The sequence below is a fragment of the Caretta caretta genome, chromosome 19 (genome assembly GCF_965140235.1).
Source record: "Caretta caretta isolate rCarCar2 chromosome 19, rCarCar1.hap1, whole genome shotgun sequence".
In the NCBI taxonomy this organism is placed as follows: Eukaryota; Metazoa; Chordata; order Testudines; family Cheloniidae; genus Caretta; species Caretta caretta.
The window spans coordinates 8,554,406-8,580,929 of record NC_134224.1 but is presented as its reverse complement, the minus strand read 5'-3'; the positions used below and the strand labels follow the sequence as shown (position 1 = coordinate 8,580,929).

Sequence of the window (26,524 nt, the reverse complement as noted above, 5' to 3'; positions counted from 1 at the left end):
TGGGCAATTTTTATATTTAATTCAAGGCAGTATTTTTAAGCCACACAAACGTTGTCTTACTCCTAATTTGCTTATACACAAACACCACAAATCTGAACGAAGACCAACACAAACCAGAAACCCTCGGTGTTGACGATTCGTTCAACTTGCAAGCATACAGATTTTGTTAGGATGCCCAGCTTCCAAAAAAGAAATTACATATTCCATATGGGCCCAAGCTTGATACAGTTAATGGAAAACATTGAATGGCACTGTTATTTTTATTCCATGTCTTTTTTTACACCATGGATCTTTTATGCTGGAATGCACGTCATACATTTCACACAAGCTACTTTCACAATAGCATTACTGACTTGATCATTTGCCTAATAAGACGGCATTCCTGAAGTTTTTCCACTTTATAACAACATTTACTAGGGGGTGAATGAGCAACTAACAAAAATGTAACATTACAGAAAATCCCAAATTGATTTCTAGCATTTTACAATGCACAAGTCCCTACTGACAATATAAGTTTGCAACTGGAGGTGGGGAACAGTGAAAAAGGTAAGATAGGCTTTGAATGGCTTGATAATAAAGAGCTACATAAATGTTATGTCAATACAGGCAAGACACATAAGAGGAAAGATTTTTCTTACTTCCCCCCCACCCCTCAACTCAAATGTATACTATTCCTGTCTCCAAAACGAGGACCTGCCTGCAGGATCCCATCTTGCAACTTGAAGTTGATGGCAGGAAAGAATCAATAGCTGACACAATACTGAAGTCATATCTACTGTGCCTGTTTGAATTTATCACCATTAATGCACTCTCTTGCTGTCAATCAAGTCAAAATGCTTTTGAGAGTTCAATAAACACTTTATACATAATTAAAAAACAGTATCATGATTTGGGTAAAGGCCAATTTCAGAGTGATTTATGTACAGAATCAAATATGAACCTAAACAGCCTAGTTTGTTCACGAAGAATTTCTTAACTATTTTTTATAGAAAAAAATCTGTGTAGGCTAAAAAAGGTTGCTTATAAAATAGCATAAAACCATAGGAGCATGTGCCACTATATTGAGGCATATTTCCTCCTACTAAAACACTTAACACAGAAATTCACAAAACCACAAATGTATATTTCAAAAGGTGCTTCCTATTTCAGAAGTTGCAGATATGCTATCAGCCATACAGGATGCCATGAAAAATACCATGTTTTTAATCAGAACAGTAAATCAGGAGTGCAACCTGGGTAAAAACAGAGTGGAGATTAGCTGAACCAATCTAGCAACTGATTGTCTTAAAAAAAGGAAGCAAACTGTAAAAGTTTAGGAGCAAAAGTTAAAAACTAACCCTGGACCTCTTATCCTCTAACATCACAATCATAATCTAATGATTATTCACTTTACATATTATGTAGGCCATCTCCATGACAGGGGGACATTACAGTATTGTTAGAGAGGGCTGGAGGCTTAACATTCTATAGGCAAAACCATGTTTCACGCAACATACTGTAAGTCCGTTTTTATTTTAATCAACTGTCAATGCGAACAATTGTACCTATCAGTGTAACACCACCCTACAGCAGCATAATATTTTAGAGGCAAACTCCATCTGCCTCCTAAGTGGTCTGTGGTTTTCCCTCTTTATTTTTTTTCCTAATTGCAGTTCTGCCAACTACAACTTATTTAATTCTGCACATGTATTTGTGCCTCATGTCAAATCATAAAGGTACCTTTAAAATAAAAAGTATTTGGCATTTCTGAGAAAAGTAACCAGAACATGTTCAAAAATGGGCCAATCTGTGTAGGAATTTTAGTGTACACTGTATATTACACTTATATTTAATCAATATATTAATTAGAAGCTGTTGTACCAGCACAAAAAATACCACATTTGACTGTTACAGAAGAAACTATTTTGTAACCAACATTATAGCTGGTACTGATAAGATATTGTTTTAGCATTTGGTACATCGTGCTATACAATATCAAGAAAATGGTAACATATCTTCAAAAAAACCCCAAACTCTTGCTTTGCCATTATTTTAAATCTGGTGGATTTGCTACATTTGGGGGGTTAGTCCTTTAATATTAAAGTGCTGTTTAGAATATTGGCATCTAAGAACTTGAACATGAGAGACAACTACAAGTAAAATCTCCCGCTGCCATATATAATGCAGCAATGCAGACATCAATACATGTATTAATTTAATATCCTCATATAGATATTGTTTACAGCATCACAAGACTTAGCAGTGCATGGTACCCCCTACCTCCTGTGTACAATCAAATGTTTTAGATTCATTTAGTATTGTTGGATTGTTAGGATCCGGGCGCCTTGTCTGCAGGATTTTCTGTTTGGGATTTTTCATCTCCTCCTCCTCCTCTGTTTCACTTTCACAAATGTGAACGACTACACTAGGAGTAGACTCCGTTCCTGCATGAAGCTCGTATTTCTCCCCTATAGAGTACAACACAAAGAAAAAGCAAGCGAAAAGGTCCGACAGTTAAACTCAAAGTAACCAACCTATAACCTATATATATCCAATGAAGTGAGCTGTAGCTCACGAAAGCTTATGCTCAAATAAATTGGTTAGTCTCTAAGGTGCCACAAGTACTCCTTTTCTTTTTGCGAATACAGACTAACACGGCTGTTACTCTGCAACCTACACCACCATCCCACAGGAAATAAAAAAATAATCACTGAACTATTTTTATTTCAAAACATGTTTCCATTATTATTCACAGTAAATGATGTACTAAAAACCTAAAGATTCATTTTAATTCCTTTTCATCTTTTAGTTTAGTCCACTTTCATACTTGATTTGACTAGCGCTGCTTACATGTTTTGAAATACATTGCCACCATATTTGGTAAGTTGTGCTCTCTGCACACTAATAACACTTAATTGATATTTTGGAGGGAGAGATGGAAACAAATTTACATGCATCGTTAAAGGGTTTATAGCTATATTTGTCTTAATTTGCATACAAAACTGAAGCAATATCATTTACACTATGCACGTCTACCACACCTTTCAGAGGATCTAAAAAGAGCTTTGCAAACATTAAGCCTCCCCCTGAAGTAAGTCGTGTTACTACTTTATGCATTTTACAAATGAACAAACGGAGTTCTAGTGAGGGAAAGGGATTTTTGACCAAAGTAACACATCAAGTCAGTAACAAAGCATGTCACACCATGCACTGAGAAATTGGGAGTTTCCGTTGTCAGGGGAAAGAAATGGCAAGGTCCCCAGAAAAGGTCAATTAAAAGGTTTGACAGTTAAATTACATGGTGACCATATCTAAATATGGCAGTGATTGGCACTCTAGAAAATAGCTAAGATAGATCACTCCAACTAACTGAACCTTTCCATGTGTTTCTCATTCAATTAAATATGCACTGAGATTTCACTGGCAAAATTAAGTAAATATGTGGCTCTCGCTCAAGAGCATCCAATCCAGCAGAGTGCTAAACTTTGAAGCTCTCGCCAATCGATTAAGAAATTGGCAGAAAAGGCATAGAACCATTTTGTCCCCACAAGCAACCATGTAGGGACAAACAGGAGATCTGTGTCTATACTCCATTCCTTCTCCTAGAGAGGAGAAGAAAGCTACTGAACAGACATTTCTGAAGCAGAACAGCAACAAAAGCAGGAAGACATTCTTACCTGGACCCAGTTTGGAAACAGCACAGAGTAAGTCATAGTTTATTCCAGGAGTTGCATCTTCACTCTGCTTCCACCCAACTGGTGGAGATGCAGGAGGCGATATCAGGAACTGTTTGACAGGTTCTGGGGGAAGGAGGTAGGACTTGTCTCCTACTTCACTGGACACCTGGACCTGAAAAACAATGCCACCATGATAACAGAATCACAGAAGTTAGACTAGAGGATCTAATAGAGAAAGAAAAGATATTGTTTTCTTGCAATGTAGGACTGTTCTTCATAACACCTTTCTAGTGTTTTATCCAGTCTAGCTTTAAAAGTTGCAAGCAACAGAATTTACACCACTTCCTTGGGAGACTTCTCTCATGGTCACAAAGTTTTTCGTAATACTAAGGCTTTGTCTACACTGGAACCTGAACAACTCAACTTTTGTCAGTCAGAGGTGTGGAACCCCCCCCCCCCCGAATGACAAAAGTTTGCTGACGAAAAGCGCCGGTGTGAACAGCGCTTTGTCAGCAGACAAAGCTACTACCGCTTGTTGGGGGTGGAAGTTTTTGTTGGCGGGAGAGCTCTCTGCTGCTGACAAACCGTGGCTACATTGCTCGCCTTTTAGTGGCACGGCTGTAGCGGCACAGCTGTGTCGCTAACAGGTGCGTAGTGTAGACATAGCCTAAGTCTACTTTTTCCTCTCAATTTCCTCCGACTGTTTCTAGTTACTTTGCTGAATGCTGACAATGAACTTGGCATTGTATAGAACACATGCTGAGCCACTAATCCAACACAATTTGTACATGGACCCCGTGTCTGTGGAGAGGAGATGCAGGACTGCACTTTAAGGAAAGGAGTGCATTCAGCTTGGGGAGGAGGGGAGGGCTTTGTCACTCAAGAGTGAACCTTCCACCCAATTGCTGAGCTGTATCATCTGCAGGTGGAAAAAGAGTCCCTAATGTGTAGATTCACGCTGAATTGGAGAAAGGATGCATGTGTGTGTGGTTAGAGGGAACTTCAGAATGCTGTCAGGAAAGAGAATCCATCAGTAAGTACAGAATGGAGAGGAAATAAGGATGCATTTAGAGCATCTACACATTGCATCGTACCTGTGCAAAATACAGCTTCAGCTTTTTCCCACTGATGTCTGTCTCATGCAATTCTATCCGTGCTCTCGCTGCTGCCTCTGGGGTGCTGAAATTTATCCTTACTCTTCTAAAGCTTTTAAACAACTGGAATGTCACTTGATTATCATAGATTGTGAAAAGTGCTTCGAATCTTTCCTAAAGGTGAAATAAAAAGATTCTTCAGACACAAAATGAAGATTTTCATTCAGTGAAAATACATTTTCCTTTGACTTTTTCCCTCCAGTTAACTTTCTTCAACTAAATTACTCCCTTAGAACCTGAAGATTCTCTAGTTCACTCACCCCCTTGATTTTAAAAGTTTAGTACAGACTTGTCCAGCAAATGTATTAGACATCTCTTCTATTAGAAGCTTGTAAGAGAAATTAACCAACCTGAAACTCTAAGCCTTGTTTTATTGTCAATTCCATCTCCATTTTTATAGTAATTTGGACTCATGTAAACAAAGGCTTATAGATCTTAATTCATATGGTGCCATCTAGTGACAGCTCAACATAAAGATATTTCCACTTTTGTGGGTCTTTCACCTATGGCACTGGAAAACACCATGGGGGTAGATTGACAGAAAATATCATAATGCCACTATATAAATCCTTGGTACACCCACACCTTGAATACTGTGTGCAGTTCTGGTCATCCTCTCTCAAAAAGATACATTATAATCGGAAAAGATACATAGAAGAGCAATAAAAATGAGCAAGGGTATGGAATTAATTTTATATAAGGAGAGATTAAAAAGACTGGGACTTTTCAGATTGGAAAAGAAACGACTAAGGGGGAGATATGATAGAAGCCTATAAAGTCACGAACGGTGTGGAGAAAGTGAATTAGCAAGTGTTATTTACTTCTTCATATAACCCATGAATCAGGAGTCACCCAATGAAATTAATAGGTAGCAAGTTTACCACAGCTTCATGTAAAGAAAGCACAGTCAACCTGTGGAACTCATTGCCAAGGGATTTTGCGAAGGCCACAACTACAACAGGGTTCGAAAAAGAATTAGATAAGTTCATGGTCAGGGAGGCAACCCAATGTTCTGGGTGTCCCTAGCCTCTTGACTGCCAGAAGCTGGGAGTGGATGACAGGGGATGGATCACTCAATGATTGCCTGTTCAGTTCATTCTCTCTGAAGCACCTGGCTTTGGCCACTGTCGGAAGACAGGATACTGGGCTAGATGGACCAATGATCTGACCCAGTATAGCCATTCATATGTTCTTATGACACTACATAAGTCAGTTCTGTCTGAATTCTTCTGCTTTCTATTATTAAATGCAACTCCAATGATTAATTTCTTCCACTTACAGCAGAGAAAAAAAAAAAACCCTGAAAAGGATTTTGTTAACTTCTGCATTTGACAACCTTTCTGTAAGTGTATGTTTCATGTATTTGCCTTTTAAAAGCTGAAATAAAATAGTTCACTGCCTAGTTGATTATACATACACTGCAGTCAGTAAGTTTCACCTTTTGTTTGGGCGAGCCTTCACCAAAGCATCAGTGGAAAAAAAAAAGACATAGCAAAATATCATTAACATCACAAAAATTGTAAGATGACTAGGAGGCAGGCCTGGTACCTGAAAATACTTCAAAAAAATAGAAGTTAAATATCTATATTTCACATTCATGGCATCTCTTTTAGCTTCAGTGCCCACCCCATCAGTTACATGGGAATACTGATCATTACCCACCATTGTAAAGAGCTTTGAGAGCTACAGACGAAAAGTGATATGTGAAAAATATTTGTGCAATACATATACACTATTTACAGGTTTAACTATTGCAAAGTGGGGCTTGAATGGGGGAAGAGGGAAGATTACGTTTTGGTCCAGATATATTCTGCTTGCACAGCTTGAAAACTCCACTAGTTTTGCCAATGGAGCTTGAAGTTTCCTTGAACTACAGGAGGGCAAGTTGGGTGTGGAGGGCGGCATAGGAGAAACAGGTCCATGCTGTTCTGATTATGTAGCTAGAGAGTGAAATCAGACCCCAGATCTGTCAGTCCAGCACCTTTTGCAAGCACCAAATTCACTAGAAAAGTTAATAAAATGAATGGATAGGATAACCCCGCAAGCCCCCCCAAAAGAGCTGATTTTTGGATGCACTTTCAGTATGTGCACACAGAGCACATTTTCCATGTGATTCAGTAAGTGTGTCTGCTGTGCATTCACCCCTTAAAAGAAGATACAGGGAGAACTAAATCAAGCTACTGAAATCTATGTCCAGAGGCTGACAAAGCAGAGTTTCATAAAACAGATAAAAGCCAAATAATATATCAAAGTAGCTCTGTTCTTGCAAGCATTAGGAATAAGCCTGCATAATAAGTTTTCCATTTATAGACCTAACACACAATCCTGGCCTGTTCTAAAATAATGCCTTATCTGCTAAAATCAATCAACTCAGATGAGCTTGCTAACAGGTCAATCAGTACTGCTCACAAACTACATTTAGAGAAAATTTAACCAAATCCTAAAACATATCAGTTCAAAAGAAGGCTCCATGTGAATTTACATGCCAATGAAGGTTGCATTCTGAAAGCCCACGTGACAAACACCTTACAGAATGATTTCATGTGGCAGCCAATTATCCAAGTGTCATTAGACAGAGAGCTAGCATGTCTCCATACATTAACCTCATGTGCCCAGGTAATGCTTTTGGAGCAGAAGTGTGGTGACAAGTGACACTTATCAGAGACATGTATGAAACAAATTATAAAGCCAGTATCTTGTGGTGCATGTCTTCAATACTTTCCACACAAAGAAGGAAAGATGGGATAGTGTCAGCTCTATGGAGGAAGAACTGTAGCAGTTTGGGTAGCTTGTTTAAGAAAGTATTTCCTCTTCAGTTTTGTTTTTAACTGATGTTACAGTTTTACTAACTTTCTGAAAGGTAGCCGATGCTGAAGGCACTGAAGTCCTTACAAACAGAGATGGATTTTCAAAAAGAAAAGGAGGACTTGTGGCACCTTAGAGACTAACCAATTTATTTGAGCATAGGCTTTCCTGAGCTACAGCTCACTTCATCGGATGCATTCAGTGGAAAATACAGTGGGGAGATTTATATACATAGGGAACATGAAACAATGGGTGTTACCATACACACTGTAACCAGAGTGATCACTTAAGGTGAGCTATTACCAGCAGGAGAGCGGCGGGGGGGAGGGGGGGACCTTTTGTAGTGATAATCAAGGTGGGCCATTTCCAGCAGTTGACAAGAACGCCTGAGGAAGGGGGGGGGGGGAGGGGAATAAACATGGGGAAATAGTTTTACTTTGTGTAATGACCCATCCACTCCCAGTCTCTATCCAAGCCTAAATTAATTGTATCCAGTTTGCAAATTAATTCCAATTCAGCAGTCTCTCCTTGGAGTCTGTTTTTGAAGTTTTTTTGTTGAAGAATTGCAACTTTTAGGCCTGTAATCGACTGACCAGAGAGACTGAAGTGTTCTCCAACTGGTTTTTGAATGTTATAATTCTTGACGTCTGATTTGTGTCCATTTATTCTTTTACGTAGAGACTGTCCAGTCTGACCAATGGACATGGCAGAGGGGCATTGCTGGCACATGATGGCATATATCACATTGGTAGATGTGCAGGTGAACGAGCCTCTAATAGTGTGGCTGATGTGATTAGGCCCTATGATGGTGTCCCCTGAATAGATATGTGGACACAGTTGGCAACGGGCTTTGTTGCAAGGATAGGTTCCTGGGTTAGTGGTTCTGTTGTGTGGTGTGTGGTTGCTGGTGAGTATTTGCTTCTGGTTGGGGGGCTGTCTGTAAGCAAGGACTGGCCTGTCTCCCAAGATTTGTGAGAGTGATGGGTCGTCCTTCAGGATAGGTTGTAGATCCTTGATGATGCGTTGGAGAGGTTTTTGTTGGAGGCTGAAGGTGACGGCTGGGTACTCTTCTGGGTCTGTCAATCTGTTTCTTCACTTCACCAGGTGGGTATTGTAGTTGTAAGATTGCTTGATAGAGATCTTGTAGGTGTTTGTCTCTGTCTGAGGGGTTGGAGCAAATGTGGTTGTATCGTAGAGCTTGGCTGTAGACAATGGATCGTGTGGTGTGGTCTGGATGAAAGCTGGAGGCATGTAGGTAGGAATAGCGGTCAGTAGGTTTCCTGTATAGGGTGGTGTTTATGTGACCATCGCCTATTAGCACCATAGTGTTCAGGAAGTGGATCTCTTGTGTGGACTGGTCCAGGCTGAGGTTGATGGTGGGATGGAAATTGTTGAAATCATGGTGGAATTCCTCAAGGCCTTCTTTTCCATGGGTCCAGATGATGAAGATGTCATCAATGTAGCGCAAGTAGAGTAGGGACATTAGAGGACGAGAGCTAAGGAAGCGTTGTTCTAAGTCACCCATAAAAATGTTGGCATACCGTGGGGCCACGCAGGTACCCATAGCAGTGCCGCTGACTTGACGGTATACATTGTCCCCAAGTGTGAAATAGTTATGGGTGAGGACAAAGTCACAAAGTTCAGTCACCAGGTTTGCCGTGACATTATCGGGGATACTGTTCCTGACAGCCTGTAGTCCAATGTATTTCTGCTCACTGATGACTCATATAAATATATTTGGGCCACACTTGAGTCATCTTTAGTAGAAGTTTAGTGCCAACATATAGGGCTGGAAGTTAGGTCTGTGTAGGTCCCCAGAAAAGCTAGCTCACACTAAAAGAAAAGCCCCATGCTCACACTAAACTGAAAAGATGTGGGTAATACTACATATAACATTGATGGCTGATGAACCAGGTATTTTCTGCAGGGGAAAAGAAGAAAAAATGAAAGCTCTGCAACTGAAAATAAGCCATTTGAAAAACTCAACAGCTGGCACCTTTCTCCTGCACCACAGGAATACAATTATAGCAGGCTGACAGAGCAACAGCTCTTATTATATAACGTCCTCTCCCCTATTCGAGTGCAGATCTGTAAGCTGCTTTAAAAGTTATTTGCATATCTGATTTATGCTTCATCTCCTGTCTATCTGCACTATCCATTTCCAGTAGCTTCTATAGTACAGATTTTTTTTTAACAGTTAATTGTTTAAAACTAATATTAAAACAGACCCCCAAAAGAGTTAAACCATGGAAAGGGTAAATTAAATTAAAACAGGTTTCAGAGTAGCAGCCATGTTAGTCTGTATTTGCAAAAAGAAAAGGAGGACTTGTGGCACCTTAGAGACTAACAAATTTATTTGAGCATAAGCTTTCGTGAGCTACAGCTCCTTTTCTTTTTTTAAATTAAAGCAGAAAAGGATAAAAGGGGCTCTGATTGCCTCTCAGATTGGCTACCTCCTTGGTTAGCCTCTGTGCCAGGGTGCTAACAACCCTCCCATTACACACGCCCTTGTTAGGGTCAGTGAGGCACAGAAGTACTAGTGTGTGGATGCCTGAGGCTACCCATTGCCAAAAATAGAAACATATTTTCTTTGTTAACCCCCCTTTGAGCCTTTAGCTCTAGAGCTCCTGGCATTAGCATCAAGGATCTCCAAGGTCGATAGCTGTGATATATTGTACTTGGAAAAGAGCAATTAAAATTGGACTGCAAAGTGGCTTAGAGATAAGAAGCAGAGGATATTGGTAAAACAAAAATGTAAAGCATGGAGAGAGACAAACTAGTTCACTATCATGCTCACTCTGGTTGACCTTATATTTAAATGGCTTTGAAAATGGCACAATTTCATGAGTTATTACATTTTCAGATGGTGTTAAATTAACATGCAGAGGCAGAAAATGCTATGGAATAAAGCAAATAAATCTGGAATTAGATGAGTTGATCAGACTCATAGGATAAAGGTTCATGCAGCTACTGGAGATAAGATAATGAGGATTATAGTGAACAAAAAATCATCAGATTGTAGGTATTCTACAATGAAAGCCACTGGACAGGTCCTTGTAGCTACTGCAATATCTGCAGGGAACAAAGTACACTGCATCAGGAGGAATAACTGCAAATGACTTCACTAGAATACAAAATGAGTTCCACACAGAACATAAACCAGTGTACGCTAGTTAACACACTAACTGCATCTGCACGAGGCAATGGTTAAAAGACAAATATGTTCTGTCAACAAGGGACAAAGAACACACCTACAACACAACGAAAAGACCAAATCCTGGACGACCACAGTATCTAAAGGATAATGCAAAACGAGAAAAGGGCAGCAGTCAGCAGCCAAAATGTCTAGATTTTCTAAAAACATGGTATGCTGGCCATCGCTGACAGGTCACCGTTTCAAATTTGTTCTATAGGATGCTGGGCTCTTTTGCCTCTACCCCTCCCCACTGGAAGCGATGTTGGGGAGCTAGGGATTGAAATCCCTACTCCCTGAAATTGCTGATGCTATCTTACAGATTCCTATTTGGGAGAAGGGAAATTGGCCGACCTGTATATTTTGCAGGGATATACACTCTCTGTTCTGTGAATTGTTTAATCGGGTTTATATCTTGCTGATATATTCTGAGCAGCCCACCTTGAGCATAACTTCTCCTTTTGTAATTCTTTAAGTTCACTCTCCGTGATTTGAAATGGACTGGTCTCCGTAAGCCAAGTCTTATCCCAATCATCGGGTACAATAATGTTTCAAGAAAGTTTTTAAAAATGAGCTCTAGCTCACGAAAGCTTATGCTCAAATAAATTTGTTAGTCTCTAAGGTGCCACAAGTACTCCTTTTCTTTTTGTGAATACAAACTAACACGGCTGCTACTCTGAAACCTGCTTTTGAAAGACATTTTCCTAACACCGGAAAAAATGCAGTGAAGACCGTGATATAGGCCTCTGTGATCAAGGGTAATGAAGAAAAAAAGACCTCCAAGACCGTAGGATCTGAAATGTATTTAAACACTTATTGCCAACAGAATTCTAGCACTGTTTCCATTACCAGTTTAGGCAGGGATTTTTTTCAATCTGAAAACTGTGTTAGAACTGTATTATAAAACTGCATTCTGGGCTATGGAGGCTAGTGGCTCTATAACATGGCTTGGCTAGTGTGGTTCTTTTTAAAAAAAAAAAAAAATGTATTTCTCCTCTGGGGTTAGGGAAGCCATGGTAGAATTCTGTTAGCAACAACTGTATTTAGACATGGTTTTCAGCATGGGCAGGGCCTTCCTGTGATCTGTTAACAAGCAGGAAAGACATATAAAACTGATAGATAGCTACCAGTAAGTTATTTGGAGGGCAGTTATGAAATTATGGACAGATGTTAACAAGGGAAAAAGCCTGAAAGTCACAAAGCCATATTAGCAATATTTCACTTTTATATTTAGTATCATTTGTATTCAGGACATAGGTCAGAAGATTAGAATACCCTTTCCCTTTCAAAGACTCTTAAACACAGGCCATCTGCGGTTTTATCTGAACTGCAGTAAAAGAAGAGGGATGATTAAGATTTGATATTTCTAGAGTACTGTAACCAGTAAACCTTTGCATAAGAGTCCTCATTCCTTGAGGCTTTTCTTTTGGATTTGCAAAGCCTAAAAAAAATGCACTCTTATCCCATGGGCCAATATAGTTTACTACTAGATATATAAAGAGCTGTCAAAACCACTAGTGAAGCATCTTTGACAAGAGCATCCTTACTGAATTGTAGGTTACCTATTAAATGGGCACTCTAGGCAGGTAGGCCTAAAATTAGATCTAGATTACCAGCCTTGTTTCTATCTAGGGGTCATGAACATGCAGAGAGAGTCCGTACACACGCACTCTGCACTGACCTCCTGCTGTCCACCTCCATTTCTGGGAGTAGGAGGCTGAATCCCAACTCCAGAGTCTAATATGCAGCACAAGTTTGTTATTTAAGTTGTCCTACAGCAAGATGCTGAAATATCGAGATTCCCTGGAAACAGTTTCCGATTTAGGAAGGGATGGATGAGCTCTTTACCTTTATGGGGCAGATAAATTGAGCTCTATGCTGTTCGCTGTGTGTAGGTCTTTTCATCAGAGGCCTTGTCTGCTCTATGAGGACACAAGAAATCCCAAGACACTTAATAAGATCAGGAACTTGCCCCTTGTTTTCCCTTCTCCCACTGTTATGCAATGCCATGTACACTGCCTGGCTGTTACCCTTCATCCCAGAGATGGCAGCATTTCTGTGGTGCTGCATGTATGTTTATGAAGTGCTTTGGAATGAACAAAACTATATATACAGATTAAGGCTGATTAAGGCAGATTAAGTTTTATCCACAAAAATTGTTTTTCGATGCCAAACTGGGTTTTCAATTAAACAACATTTTTCATTAAAATTGTCTTCTTGCTGTAGAAAATTTTGATTTTTCAACAAAAGAAAGTGTAAAAAACAAAAAGATTTCAATTTTGGACCAAAAACGAAAAATATTTTAGCTGAATACCAAAATATCTCAGTTGGGACAGGATGCCATGCTATCTCACAGGCATTTTATTCTGGTTGCCTCATGTTTCCATTCTCCTATGTGGACCAGGCTTCCCAGCCAGACAATCTCCCATGATGCACCATGGTCACTAGACCAAAGCCGATGATGCACTGGCTCCCCTCACAGAGAGGACAGTATGAAGCATCATGGAAGATGTAATCTGACCAGAGAGCCTGGCTGATAGAGGAGAACGGCAGTGTAAGGCACATGAACTACAATCCCCATGAAACACCACACCAGTATAGTAGAAGCCCCTTTATCTGACCCTCCATTATCTGGCTTTCCTTATTAACCGAACAACAAGTGCACACAGGTCCAGAAGCAGATGATCTCTCCTGTGGCAGCTAGATGGTGCTGCAGCCATTCTCCAGATTACCCAAATTTTTGATGATCCAATCTGGCCCCAGTCCCAATTAGATTGGATAAATGGAGTTCTGCTGTATTTCCAAATCAAACTACTTTGTGTTTTGGCCAGATTATTCAGTTTTCAATTTTTTGCTGAAAAGTTGGCTTTTTTCACAAAAAAATTCTTTGTGTGATTAGCTCTAACAAAGATACATTATTACCACAAGGCTAGAGCCCTTCATTGTGCCTTGAATAATTAGTTACAGCACCAAACTGTATCAGCGAGAAAAGTAATAGTCTTGTTCCACCCAGTCATGGGATCCAGGAACATCTATCTACATTCTAATCCTGCTCTAAGACTGGCCTGCTGTGTGGTTTTGAGCTACTCTCACCCTCTGTAACTCAGTTTCCCTTTCTAAAAATGGGGATAATTACATATACCTATATCTCAGAGGCATTATGATATTTGTCTGGTGTTTTGGAAATATGAAGTGATATATAAGTATTAGATGTAAAACTCAATTATCCACATATCTCGGGGCACTGACATTTTTGGATAATGAGTGTATTGGACAAGTCAAATTCGTTTCTATATGAATTTCTGATTTGGGATACAACTACAGGATTGCTCCTCTCCAAGGGAAAGACGGTAGAGGGAAACTAACACTTAAACTGGTAAATAATGTGTGTGGGAGGGTGCGGGGAAGAGAGGTGTTAGATTTAAAAAAATATTGTCGATGAAACAGGTTGTTTAAAGAAATTATTTACTTTCTTCTAATATTTCTTTCAGAAGAAACGCAGGTAAAATTGATCTTCAACCCACAGAACTTGGAATCATAGGAGGTTAGGGTTGGAAGGGACCTCAGGAGGTCATCTAGTCCAACCCCCTGCTTGAAGCAGGGCCAATCCCCAATTCTTGCCCCAGGTCCCTAAATGGCCCCCTCAAGGACTGAACTCACAACCCTGGGTTTAGCAGGCCAATGCTCAAACCACTGAGCTATCCCTCCCCCCAATCAAACTTAACAATCAAGCCAGTGCTTCACAGAGTGTTTGACATAAACATGTATGTTTTGGCAGCAATTTTAACATGCGTTACTAAATCAGAATTTGAAGATATCTAATCCAGCCTCGCACAAAACTGTCCCAAAAAATACACCTGTCCACAAACAAAATCTACTTGCCTGCTTTTTGTCACGATAAAAGAAAAAATAATGATATTTTACTTTTCTGCAAAAAAACAAAAAAAATCCAAACCTACTTATCATGGGGAAGCAGGTGAGCAGAATTTTGTAAGGCTGCCCTAATCAAATATATTGATACTTAAGTGGCATTATAAATCATAGGCCTGACATTCTTTCCCTTACAGAATAAGGACTACAGTATCAGCATTTACTGTCTGCAGTCAGATCATATATTTCAAGCCGTTGCTCCAGAAATCCCTCGCCTCAGGAAATGGAAACTACAAGGATCTCTAGGGTGAGCTGTCAGTAAGGCATTCTCAGTGCTGGGGTCCTAGATTGTAAAACACCTGCTGGATGAGAATGAGTCTTAGTCTGCCCAGCTTCAGAGTCCAGTGCAAAACCTGCATTTTGGCAGAAGTTTCCTTGTAATAATTGACGGAAGGGAGGATAAAGGAAGGGGAAGAAAAAAGGAGGAAGAAGGGAAGAAAGGATGGTCAAGTTTAAGTGAAACCCTAGGATGGTAAGAGTGGAATCCAATTTGATGATCTTTATAATTGTGTTTTGCATCTATTGCAATTAGCAGCCTATAAATATCTTTGGTAGAGTTTCAATAGCTTTGTTTGTTGCGATTAATAGTTTAGGAGTGCAGTTCGCTGCCACTGCCTTTAAGAGGCTGATTTAAATGGAAGGACACCATCTAGCATCCCTGATTTGCAGACCAATGTTTCCTAGCTGATACCACACCTTCCCCCAGGCAGCATGCAAAATTTTAGACAGAACTGTAGTAGGATTCATAGTTTTGTGAATGAAAACTGGAAGGAAGTTACAGATCAAGCTCTCCTCCATTACATAAACCGCTCACATTTCAGCCATAGTTTGTTTTGTCAGTCTACAGAACTCATGTGCTATAGAAGATTCTTCCTGATTGCCATTAGAAGCAAAGGATAACCTCATGTCTGACTGAATAAAAAAAATAAGATAATGGTCCAAAAAAGCCTTGTTTGGACTAGAAATTTTAAATCACTTTCAAATTGTTATTTCTTATTCATTGGGTCTGACAAAGTATACTGTGAACAAATACAATTCTTTTAACAGTGATCCTTGTCCTGGAATCAAATATTTGAGTTCTCCCTGGACCATAAAATGTAAGGCAGGAGATCAGCATGCAGACGGGCTATTTGAATTCATTGGCAAGCAGCACTGAAAGACAATTTGAACTCGTTAGCAAATCTAGTTATTTTTCACCCGCTAGAATAAGTAATAATACTGAAAATTTAGATAAAATATGTTCTAACTACAATTGCACCAATTTACATCACTATACCCTATGTACTCTTACCTTTTCTTCTTGTACCTCAAACACAGCTTCTGGCACACTGCAAGCAAAGAGTGAGGTAGGCAAGTCACTTAAATCCATCATCTCTTCCAAATCATCTTCATTTTCTCCAAAGATCATTTCTTCTTCCTCTTCTTGGTCACTGCTGTAAATGTCTGTCTGGCTGTCACTCCAGGACTTCATAGTGTCTCTGAGCATTGTCCACTGAACACAACTCTTCTTTATGTGCCAGGACTTCTAGCAGGAATCTGTTGAGAGAAAATGGAGGATTACAAGTACTGAATTTACCAATAAATCACATTTTCCTGCTATAGTTATTCTTTGAGATGAATCATTTTATGCAGAAAAGAGAAATCAGTGTGAAGGTTGCCTATAGCCTACAGTACAGAACCACTTTATCTCATTCCTATAAACCTGAGACTCACCTGTTTGAGCTGTGAAAAGGAATGTAAGAAACCATCCATTCTAATAAATGTAAACAACTTTTGTCAGCGTAATAGAACATTAAAGTATTAGGAAACTGTTCTACAAGCTTTCCTCGATGCCATAATACTTTGCATTTAGATTGACATACTCATAGAAAAAAAATGCTAAGTATTTTATAAACAAGCTTCACCCAGCTAATGTGAGTTGTGCAGTCTTCGGATTTTACAGATGGAAAAAACATGCACACTGTAAAGTTAAGTGTCTTGCACAAGCTCCCTGCAACTCAGCAGCACAGCCAGGAACAAAACCCAATATTCCTGACTCCAAGCCCCTTTTTCTAACCGCTAGATCAACAGTGTCTTCCACAACAGACACTGTATGAATAGAAAAAAAAATATTCTAAGCTGTATGGGTAGTCTGCACAGTGCTATACATGCAATCCTCAATAAATGTGAGATGGAAACAAAATGCAATGCAAACAAGATATCATATAGGATACTAAACCATAGACCTTAGAATATGAACTATTTCTGCATAAGCAACTACACTTTATAGAACACATGTTGTCAACTCTTGATAAAACACAGGAGCATTTTTGTGGTGAGAAAAAAGTAATTATCACATTACTATATTTTAATGTGTCATCTCTGGAAGAAGGGTGGGGAGTAAGTTGCGCAGAACACTGGAAAAACTGGCACCCAATGTATTTGTTTACTATCTGCAGTTGTTTGTTTTGAATATTTTATTTGCTTAACTAGCTTATTCCTTTGAAGCAGTCAGCTAAAAATGCCATTACCTTTAACCAGTATAGGTGTATGAGAAAAAAAATAAAATAAATCAATCCATGCTAACTCGTGTTTGTTTAAAGCAAGCTCTTAGGACAAAATTTGTGGAAATGAGGAAAAAAAATATTTGATACCCCCAGTTACTGATCTAAGTATTTATAAAGTGCTTCTGCACTGTAGTGCTGAGGCTCCATATTCATGTGATCACCACACTTGTAAATACACGAGGACATTTTTGAAACATATGTGGAAGTTGGCATTTCAGTTTACATCCCATGACCTAATGTAAACAAACCTGTTCACACACAGAAATTACAAAGGTTTAAACAAACATGTGATGTTAACTTATTTAGGTAAGCCAGTGAAACTGCATGTGGATACATTTACAACCTACTTAAGAACACTCATGCACAAAGTTGCATCAGCTCAACATCAAGACATTCAGTAAATCAGTGCAATTTTGTGTGTAGATCTGACCTAACTTGACCAGCAAAAGTGAGTTTCACACATTTTTTGAACAGATTTCAGAGGAACAGCCGTCTCCTTTTCTTTTTTTGAACAGACTATTTCAAACGCATTGATTATACAACACCAGGGGAAAGAGATGTCATGCCAGAATGTGCTTGTGTAACTGGTAAAGAATTCACTATTTTCTGAGGGCTAACTCATCTAAAAGTGAAGAAAAAAAAAAGCATAAATATAGACTAAAAAAAAATACTGAGTGGTTTGGAAGCTCTGAATTTTAAGAGATACTTCCAGGCCAGTCAGTCAAGGGCATTAAGAGGGCGAGGGTACACAAAGTCAAACTGAGCCATGAGCAAATCGCACTGAAAATACTAGCTGCATTATTCATAGAATGACAAGGGGACTCACCCCTTTTACAAAAGGCTTAAACCACAGGGACTCTGCCCCTCAAAGTTAACAATCTATCTGAAAAGTACTTTAGATGTGCAAAGGAGGAAAGAAAGGGTATTTGGCACAGAGAAATGGGACTTTGTAAGGGATGGCATAAAAGAAGGCATGACAACAGAAGATTTAAATGAATAATGAGGAAGAGGGGAGATAGGGTGACATATGGACAGACACACTAAATATGGCTGAGTTACTGAGAGCCTTGAAAAAGGTCAAGTAACTTGAACTTGACACAGAAGAACCAATCAAGCCAGTGAAGTTTGAGGGAAGGCAAAGAGGGTGATAAAGGAAAATTAACTAATTACTGTAACAGAGAATGCCTTCATTTTCTCTCTCAAAACCCCTCCCCCGCATATCTTTAAACAGTAAAAACCATCACCAGTTAGGGTTGACAGGTGTCTTGGCAGCTCCGGTCAGCATGACGGGGTTGTTACAAGTCCGGTCAGTGGTGCAGCAGGGCTAAGGCAGGCTCCCCTGCCTGCCCTGGCTCCGCGTGGTTCCTGGAAGTGGCTGGCACTTCCCTCTGGTTCCCAGACAGAGGTGCAGCCATGTGGGCTCCGCGCTGCCCCCCCCTCAAGTGCCGGTTCCACACCTCCCATTGGCTAAGAACCGCAGGCAACGTCTGCAGGCTGGGGAGGCACACAGAGCTGCCTGGACGCGCCTCCGCGAAGGAGCTGGAGGGAAATGCCGGCCACTTCCAGAAACCACCTGAGGTAAGCGCAGCCCAGAGCCTACACCCCGAACTTCCTCCAGCACCCCACACCCACAGCCCCACCCCCAGCCAGAGCCCTCATCCCCCCTGTACCCCAGCCCCCCACCCTAGCCCAGAGCCCCCCCACACACCCTGATCCCCACATTTATAGCCCCAGGCTAGAGCCCTCACACCCCCAGCCAGAGCCCTCATCCCCTCCCACACCCCAACCCTTTGCTCAGCCAGGTGAAAATGAGCAAGTGAGCAAGGGTGGGGGAGAGTGAGCGACAGAAGGGGGGGAATGGAGTGAGTCCAGGCGGGGCCTCGGAGAACGGGGTGTGGTAGGGGCAGGGCTTCAGGAAGGGGCAGGCAAGGGGGCTGGGTAAGGTTGTTCTATTTTCTGCATTTGGAAAGTTGGCAACCCTAACCACAGTGAAAAGACAGACTTCTTTACTCCATGGATTATCAACATCAGAGTCCATTACAGCTCCTTCAAAATGGTTACATTCTACTATGTCATTTAAGGAGCTCTAATCTGCAGATTACTGACACTAAACAATACAATGACTGAAAAGCAGATGGAATATTTACATTTTTTCTCATGTAACTAAGACATAGTGAGCATGTATTTGTGTATGCTCAGCATATGGACATACTAAACTGGAAGGAAACACATGCAAAAGGCATGGGACTGAGGAACAGGAGACCTAGGTTCTACTCCTATATATGCTAACGCTCACTGTGTGACCTTAAGGGTGTGTCTACACAGCAAAGGAACACCAGCCACTGGCCTGTGCCAGCCGACTCGGGCTCACGGGGGTATTTCATTGCTGTGTAGACTTCCAGGCTCAGGCTGGAGCCCTGGCTCTAGAACCCTGCAGGGTGTGAGGGTCCCAAAACTCTGTACTTCAGGTTCCCATTCTGTAAAATGTGGCTTTGTAGGGAAGTGGCTTTGAGATCATGCATGAAAAGTGCAATAAAAGAGCATATGTAAAAGATTTTATACAAAAGTAGTCATGGAACATATACAAGTGATTTAAAAAATAACTATAGTTGTTTTAAATTTAAAAACAAAAGTAAATATCTTTTTAAATCAAATCCTCGTTTTTTGTTTTCAATTTTAAATTACAGGCTCGCATCTGAAAGTATACAACTTCTCTTTCTGGCCAGGCTGAGAGTTTAAAAGGAGTATTGCTCTGGGGGCATTCACACTGAAACCTGAGAAGACATCACCATATACTGCAAAATGAAAGATTTTGGAGAAAAGTAAGAGTATTGATTCCTGGATCTTATTACACACATGCACACACAGCTATCCGAAAAGTAGCTGACCACATTAAAATAGCATGTTACATTTACAATTTGATGCATATGCTGGGCTTGTGAGGTACAGCACTCTGCGCGCTAAAACTGTCAACACAGAATGGTCGAAAGAAAAGCGACCAGATCTGTGTGTCCTCAAGAGTCCAAGAAGAAAAACAAAAAAGAAGCCTACATGTTTGTTTGATTACATCAGTAGGATAAATTGAGTTTGTTAAAATATTCCACAAGGGTAATTCAAGCAAGCGGAAATTCGTTCTGCTCTCTGGTGGATTTGTTTCCTCCACAGAGGTAAGCAAAGTTGATATTTGACTGGTTGAATATTTGTAGGTCAACTGACCAACAACTACTGAAATATCTTTAACACACAAAGCTTTCACATGCACAATGCATTTTAGGAGTAACAGGTTTAAAAATAACTATTGTCTCTCTTGCAGAGACTCTGGATTTAAAAGAAAAGAACTGAGAGTCAGAAGGAGGGCAAGGTGCTAACAGAAAAGGAGGACTTGTGGCACCTTAGAGACTAACCAATTTATTTGAGCATAAGCTTTCGTGAGCTACAGTGAGCTAAGGTGCCACAAGTACTCCTTTTCTTTTTGAGAATACAGACTAACACGGCTGTTACTCTGAAAAAAGGTGCTAATAATGGTTAAACTACAAATTAGTACGGATACCTAGGGCAAGTCACTTCACTAATTGTGCTTCAGTCTCCCTAGCTGTAAGTGGAGATTAGTCTCATGACACAGTGGGGTTGTGAGACTAATCTATTAATGTTTGTAAACTACTATGAGATCTTTGAGTGGAAAGCACTAGAGAAATGTTAAGTACTTGAGAACAGATTTTTGCATATCATACATTATATAAAAATTTGAGCAATCAAATCATGTTTTGTTTCTAATATATGTGAAATGTAGTGTTTGCTATCTGACAAAACGAATTACAAAACTGTACTTATCAAAGTTACTTCATTCCATTTAAATCTGAAGTGATTTAGCATTATTTTACTAATCACAGCAAACTTGTTCATATAAAATCAATGTTGGTAAGTTTCATTATGTCTGAAATACAAACAGGAGTGACAAATTTAAAAACAAATGCCAAATATTTAGAAGTTATTCACTGAAAAACATTATTGTGTAGGCTACAGATCAACACTAGCCACCATCATCCCACTCCTGAGATAAACTCACTCTTACTCGTTAAATTGCGGTTATTCAGACTCATAGGCATAAATCCTGAACTGGAGAGAAGATGAAGTGAATGAAAAATCTCCTTGAATCAAAATCACCACCCTCACACACTTTCAATCCTTGTATTTTTTAGCCTTTACTTTAAGAGTCAGGAGCTGGTGTCAGAGTTTAATAATCAAGCAACTCTACATTCTAACAAAGTTAATGAATAAAAAACAACTGGTATGACTGGTAAATAATAGGCATTTTAAATTGAATATAAAATAATTAATGTGTCATTCCTAGTAGTCAAGTGAAAAAAAAAAATCAGTGTACAGAAGCTGAAGGACATGCATTCCAAAAGAAACATTTAAACCAGATTGGGGAGTAGAGGGGAGAACCATCTACTCATGATTAGGCTGAATTCCAAAATTCCAACACAGACAAGTTTTAAAATCCTACAGGTTGGGTTTTATAACAGAAATACTGTCTACTCTTTCACAACACTGACATCATCAGGTGCTGCAATAATCAATTGTGACATTAACACACAATGAGGAAAAGTGTACTGTAACTAGGATACACAACAAATTGTTTAAAAGACAATCTACACTATGTAGACAATGCTTGTACACAGTAAAGCAACAAAGTAAAACAATGTAAATACAGATAGAATTTTAGGGTACAGTACAAAACAACGCACAGTAAAGTGGCTAAGTATAGCATGAAGTGATTCAGCTAATATGATGCAGACGGAAGTAAAATGTAGTAGCTGAAAGAGGCTACAAGTCACAGTGACCTTGCATTGTACCTAAACTGGTCTAGTGAAGTTTAGCAATATCATATAATAAGTATCTTAGCATGGACACAAGAACCCATTTGTAAGTGTTATGTGAAAACACGGTCATTTAGCACTGAACTCCTTAAACACGAACTAGTTCATCCTCACTCTGAGGTGAGGCAGACAATCATCATCCCTCTTTTGCAGATGGAAAAGAAAACACACACATGCAGAAGTTAAAATGAGTTGCCCAAGGCCAACACAGCTCAATATCAGAGCTGAGATTAGAGCCTTGGAGTTCCTGGTTTGTAGATGTGTGCTCAGCCTACTACATAATGATCACATTACCCCATTTATGGCATAAACACCCTTAACGTGAGGAAAATGCTGACTTTTGCTGAACATCAATTTAAGAAGTTATTAAATATATTAATGCTATATAGATATACATTATTACTGGAGAAAAGGGAAGCTGTTCGACTAAAGCACAGTAGGTAGATTCCAGTAGAGCTCTGCCTCTTGCTGAATTGAGGTGATGCCTTGTTACTCAACTTCTGTTACCTGGTTACACAGCTATAAAATAGAAAATTGCCACTTACCCACTGTTGTAAAGTACTCTAAGATCCTTGATTAAAAGTACCAAAAAAGGCCCTTATCCTGTAAAGACATGCACTCAACTTTACACACTGTGTAAACAAAACTTTACACACTGTGTAAACTCCACTTCAAGTGCAGCATTGCTATAAATGAACCTCAACATGTTGTGAATAGTTTGATTGCAGCAACAAAAATATTATACACCATTTTCTGGTTTGTGAAGCGACAATTTGGCACAGTACTAAATTATTCTGGGGTGATGGTAGCAGCTTACAAATTCTAGTGTCATGATGCAGATAACTAACTTCCCTCAAACTGACAAAAAATGAATCACCAGATAAATAATTTTATACCTGAGTTAGGGTATAAAAGAGGAAGCCTGGGTAGCTGTAAGCAGCAGAAGAGACTGCAGCTGTTCCCTTCAACTACTGCAAGCAAGGTCTGCGTAAACGAGGGTTTAGTATCTACATTAGTGCCAATTCTAGCCAAAATTGAGTTTTAACAAATCTTTTCTTTGTGGCCAGATGAAATGAGCAGAAAACTCCTAGCAGCAAAGATCAGCAGTTCTGCATTATTTACACTACAACCTTCCTTGCAAGTGTAAAAAAATAATTGGAAAGGAAACTGTCAAGTAGTTTAGATCCACAGCTTGAACTATTTTTGATTAAAAAAAAGAGAACGCATCCCCTAATTCTAGTTATTAAATAACAAATCTACAACTCTTAATTTTTACAGGATATTTATTTTTGCAGACTTGCCAGAAATATCAGTACCTGAACACCATAGCTGGCATTGCAGCCACCATTAAACTCTATGAAGGGCTAATCACAAAGCCATGCAATGCTCCACTAAAATTAGAGTGGGATAGCCAAATAAAGTAATTGATGTACACATGGTATTTAAGAATTTATTATTACAAGCAGTGCAGAGAGAAGTCTACCTTCTAAAAGACTATATACAAATATTTTACAGCATCTTTTTGAGATACTAGTCAAGACAGGAAAGAGGAGCACTGTGTAGTGAGTGAGTGGTACCAAAGCTCTAATACAGGCTTTGACCCTCATTCACTGTGTGACCTTGGGCAAAGAGAAACCTCTATCTAGGTATTTTTAATGGGCTCACCACTGTGAACCACAAACTCTCTGCCTCAGTTTCTCTTCTATAAAAAGGGGATAATCTTACTTACCTCATGGGTTTGACACTTCATTTTTGGTTTTTTAATGATTTTTACCAGATTCTTGTTTTATAAAAGCTATTATTTGGTTTTTACCCATTTTCACCCAAATTTTGGTCCACTCAAGTATGTGAAAATATTGATTATGTTACAAAAATCCTATACATTAGGTAGATACATTAGGTAGATACATTTATGTTAATAATAAATTAGTTTAAGTGTAAATGCAAGAATGTATATTTGAGTAAGGCAATGTAATGGAAGATAACACACGTATGTGTATGTCCATGCTTAACTCCTAAAAAAAAAAAAAAAAAGCTAGAACTCGCCAGACCTGGCTCCCTGTTCCAGAAGGAAAGATGGTGGCTCAGATTACCGAGCCACCATCTCTTCTTTCCAGAGCAGGGAGCCAGATCAGAAATACTTTTATTTTTCTCTGTTGTTGCTTTTTTTTCTGTCCTTCCATCCCTCAATATTAACCCAGAAAATGATAGAAATGCATAATCAGATATCAGTATTCAATGCAGTTCGTGTGTAGTTAGGCATCCCAAACACAGTATCTTCCTTTAGCTAATGTATGTTCTTTGAATTCTCTCTCACGTTTTTAGATGCTTAAGTGATCTCATACACTAGGACTACATCAATTCTGTGAACCAAACCAGGAGCCTTAGCCACTCAGTTGATCTTGACCCCTTATTAATTCCTGTATTCCAATGAGAAGTAGTATGATCTGGTTGGCACACTTAGATACCGAGATAATATGCACGTTTAGAAATACTGACAAGGTGGTTTTTTTTTTTTTAAAAAAAACTTTATACAGTCTTGTCAACAATGAGGATTTTGGGAAATTCTCCCCCATTGCTCAAGCAATAGAGAGAAAGAACAGGTGGTGACCATGTACCACCAATGCTTTTAATATTTTTTCTAGACCTGCTCTGAGCATTGTTAGATGAGACAGAACGGAAAGAACGCCAGCAGCAGGTGATTTACATTAGCATCTCCTGTCTCCTACCATTACTAGTGCAATGGTCAGAAAATTTCCAGAAGTCTTTAATGCTGACAAGGTCAAAACATTCATGGATGGCACTTTACAGACAGACATATCTGCTCCCAAAGTGTGTAGTCTAAGACCAATCTTGCCAACACAAACACATGTGTGACTTTACCTACTTGAGTAATCTCATTTAGGTCAATGTGTTTGCAAGATCAGCACCAAAGTTTAGAAATAACATGTTCTGTTATAACAAACAAGGGGAAATGAAGGCATTAAGAGTCAACTAAATGGTTAAGTAGGTTGCTTTGGTTCTCAGACCACAAGAGCATTTAAGATAATTTTAAAACATACAAACACAGGAAGCCGATGAAGTGAGCTGTAGCTCACGAAAGCTCATGCTCAAATAAATTGGTTAGTCTCTAAGGTGCCACAAGTCCTCCTTTTCTTTTTAGGAAGCCAAACAATACACTTAGAAAACAGCATACTGAACACGTGATGCCTAACCACGCCATGACTGTTGATAATAGGTTGTGTTCTATCACAGCGTACTGAACTGGAGATAAATAAATGTAACCTTAAAATGAAATGCCTATTTTTATGTCTCACATCATCGATTATAGCTGCAAACAACAGCAAGTTCCGGATCTTCTGAAGTGCAGAAATTGCTTTGAAGCAAGAGCTTCTACACACAAAAGCAGCTTCGATTCTTGTAGTTCTGTCACCATGAGAGGTGATTTGATCATTCTTTTAAATTCTCGACACGCACAACTGAGTAGCGGAGCTCTAGGATTCCGTTTGCGCCGGAGACAGCCGAGCCATCAGTGCCTGCAGGCAGGCAGCAAACAGGCAAGCCATTCCCACGTGAAGGAGAGGAGCTTTGGGGGGGTTAATCCACCATCACACGCCCCCAGAAGAGATCGGCAAGCTTCAGAAGTTGCCGGGCAGAACACAGCCACTGCTGCATCGGGTGGCCTCCAAACTTTGGGCGACTCGCAGCTCCTGCGCGGCCCCTGGCCCACCCCCACCCCTTTAACCCCCACCGCGCCAGCGCTGCTCGGGGCCAGGCGGGCAGGCGGGCGGGGGAGCCTCTCCCCGCTCCTCGAGCCCTTCCCCCTTCACACCCGGGGCCTGCGGCCCGCAGCAGCCCGGAGGGACGGGTCGGGGCGACGGACACTCGGCCGAGCCAACCGCCCATCCCCGCCCTTTAGACGCGGCGGAGGCCGCCGCCGCAAACCACCAGCACGGGGCGGCTGCGAAACCCACCGCCGCCCCAGGGCGGCTGGCTAGCTGATCCCCCTCCCCCGCGCGCGCGCTCGCCCACCCGCCCCACGGAGAGGCTCGAGGCGGCTCCCCCGGCGGGCCGTTGTGAGGGAAAGGAGGCGGGACGGGGCGGGCGGCGGCACAGAGAGAACATGGGGGGGCAGCTCGGTGTCCGCGCTGAGGACTCACCGTCCCCGCCTGGGCTTCCAGTCGACCGCCGCGCAGGGCCCGGCGCCCTCTGGGAGGAAGGCGGGCAGGACGAAAGACGGTTGGGGGGGAGCTAGCAGCGATGGCAGCAGCTGAGGGAAACGGCCCCCCCCCCCCCGTCCGGGCGCGCTCACTGTAGTTCGCCCTGGGGACGCGCGAGCGCGCGCGCGCTCCCGTCCTCG

General features: G+C 40.5%; 1 protein-coding gene across 2 annotated transcripts; it reads right to left on the bottom strand.

Annotated features, from left to right (window-relative positions):
- Positions 1 to 26,521, bottom strand: RCAN3 (RCAN family member 3). 2 transcript variants are annotated; one of them, XM_048825742.2, is made up of 5 exons: positions 26,325 to 26,521; positions 16,030 to 16,274; positions 4,751 to 4,924; positions 3,657 to 3,828; positions 1 to 2,447 (listed from the first exon to the last, which is right to left on the bottom strand). In XM_048825742.2, exons 2-5 carry the CDS (start codon positions 16,222 to 16,224, stop codon positions 2,236 to 2,238), a joined length of 753 nt encoding a protein of 250 aa, XP_048681699.1. In that variant the 5' UTR covers positions 16,225 to 16,274; positions 26,325 to 26,521; the 3' UTR covers positions 1 to 2,235. The 2 variants fall into 2 exon arrangements, with proteins under 2 accessions (XP_048681699.1, XP_048681700.1); XM_048825743.2 differs by lacking the exon at positions 26,325 to 26,521 and adding an exon at positions 25,482 to 25,683.
- Between the last annotated feature and the right edge of the window lie 3 nt (positions 26,522 to 26,524).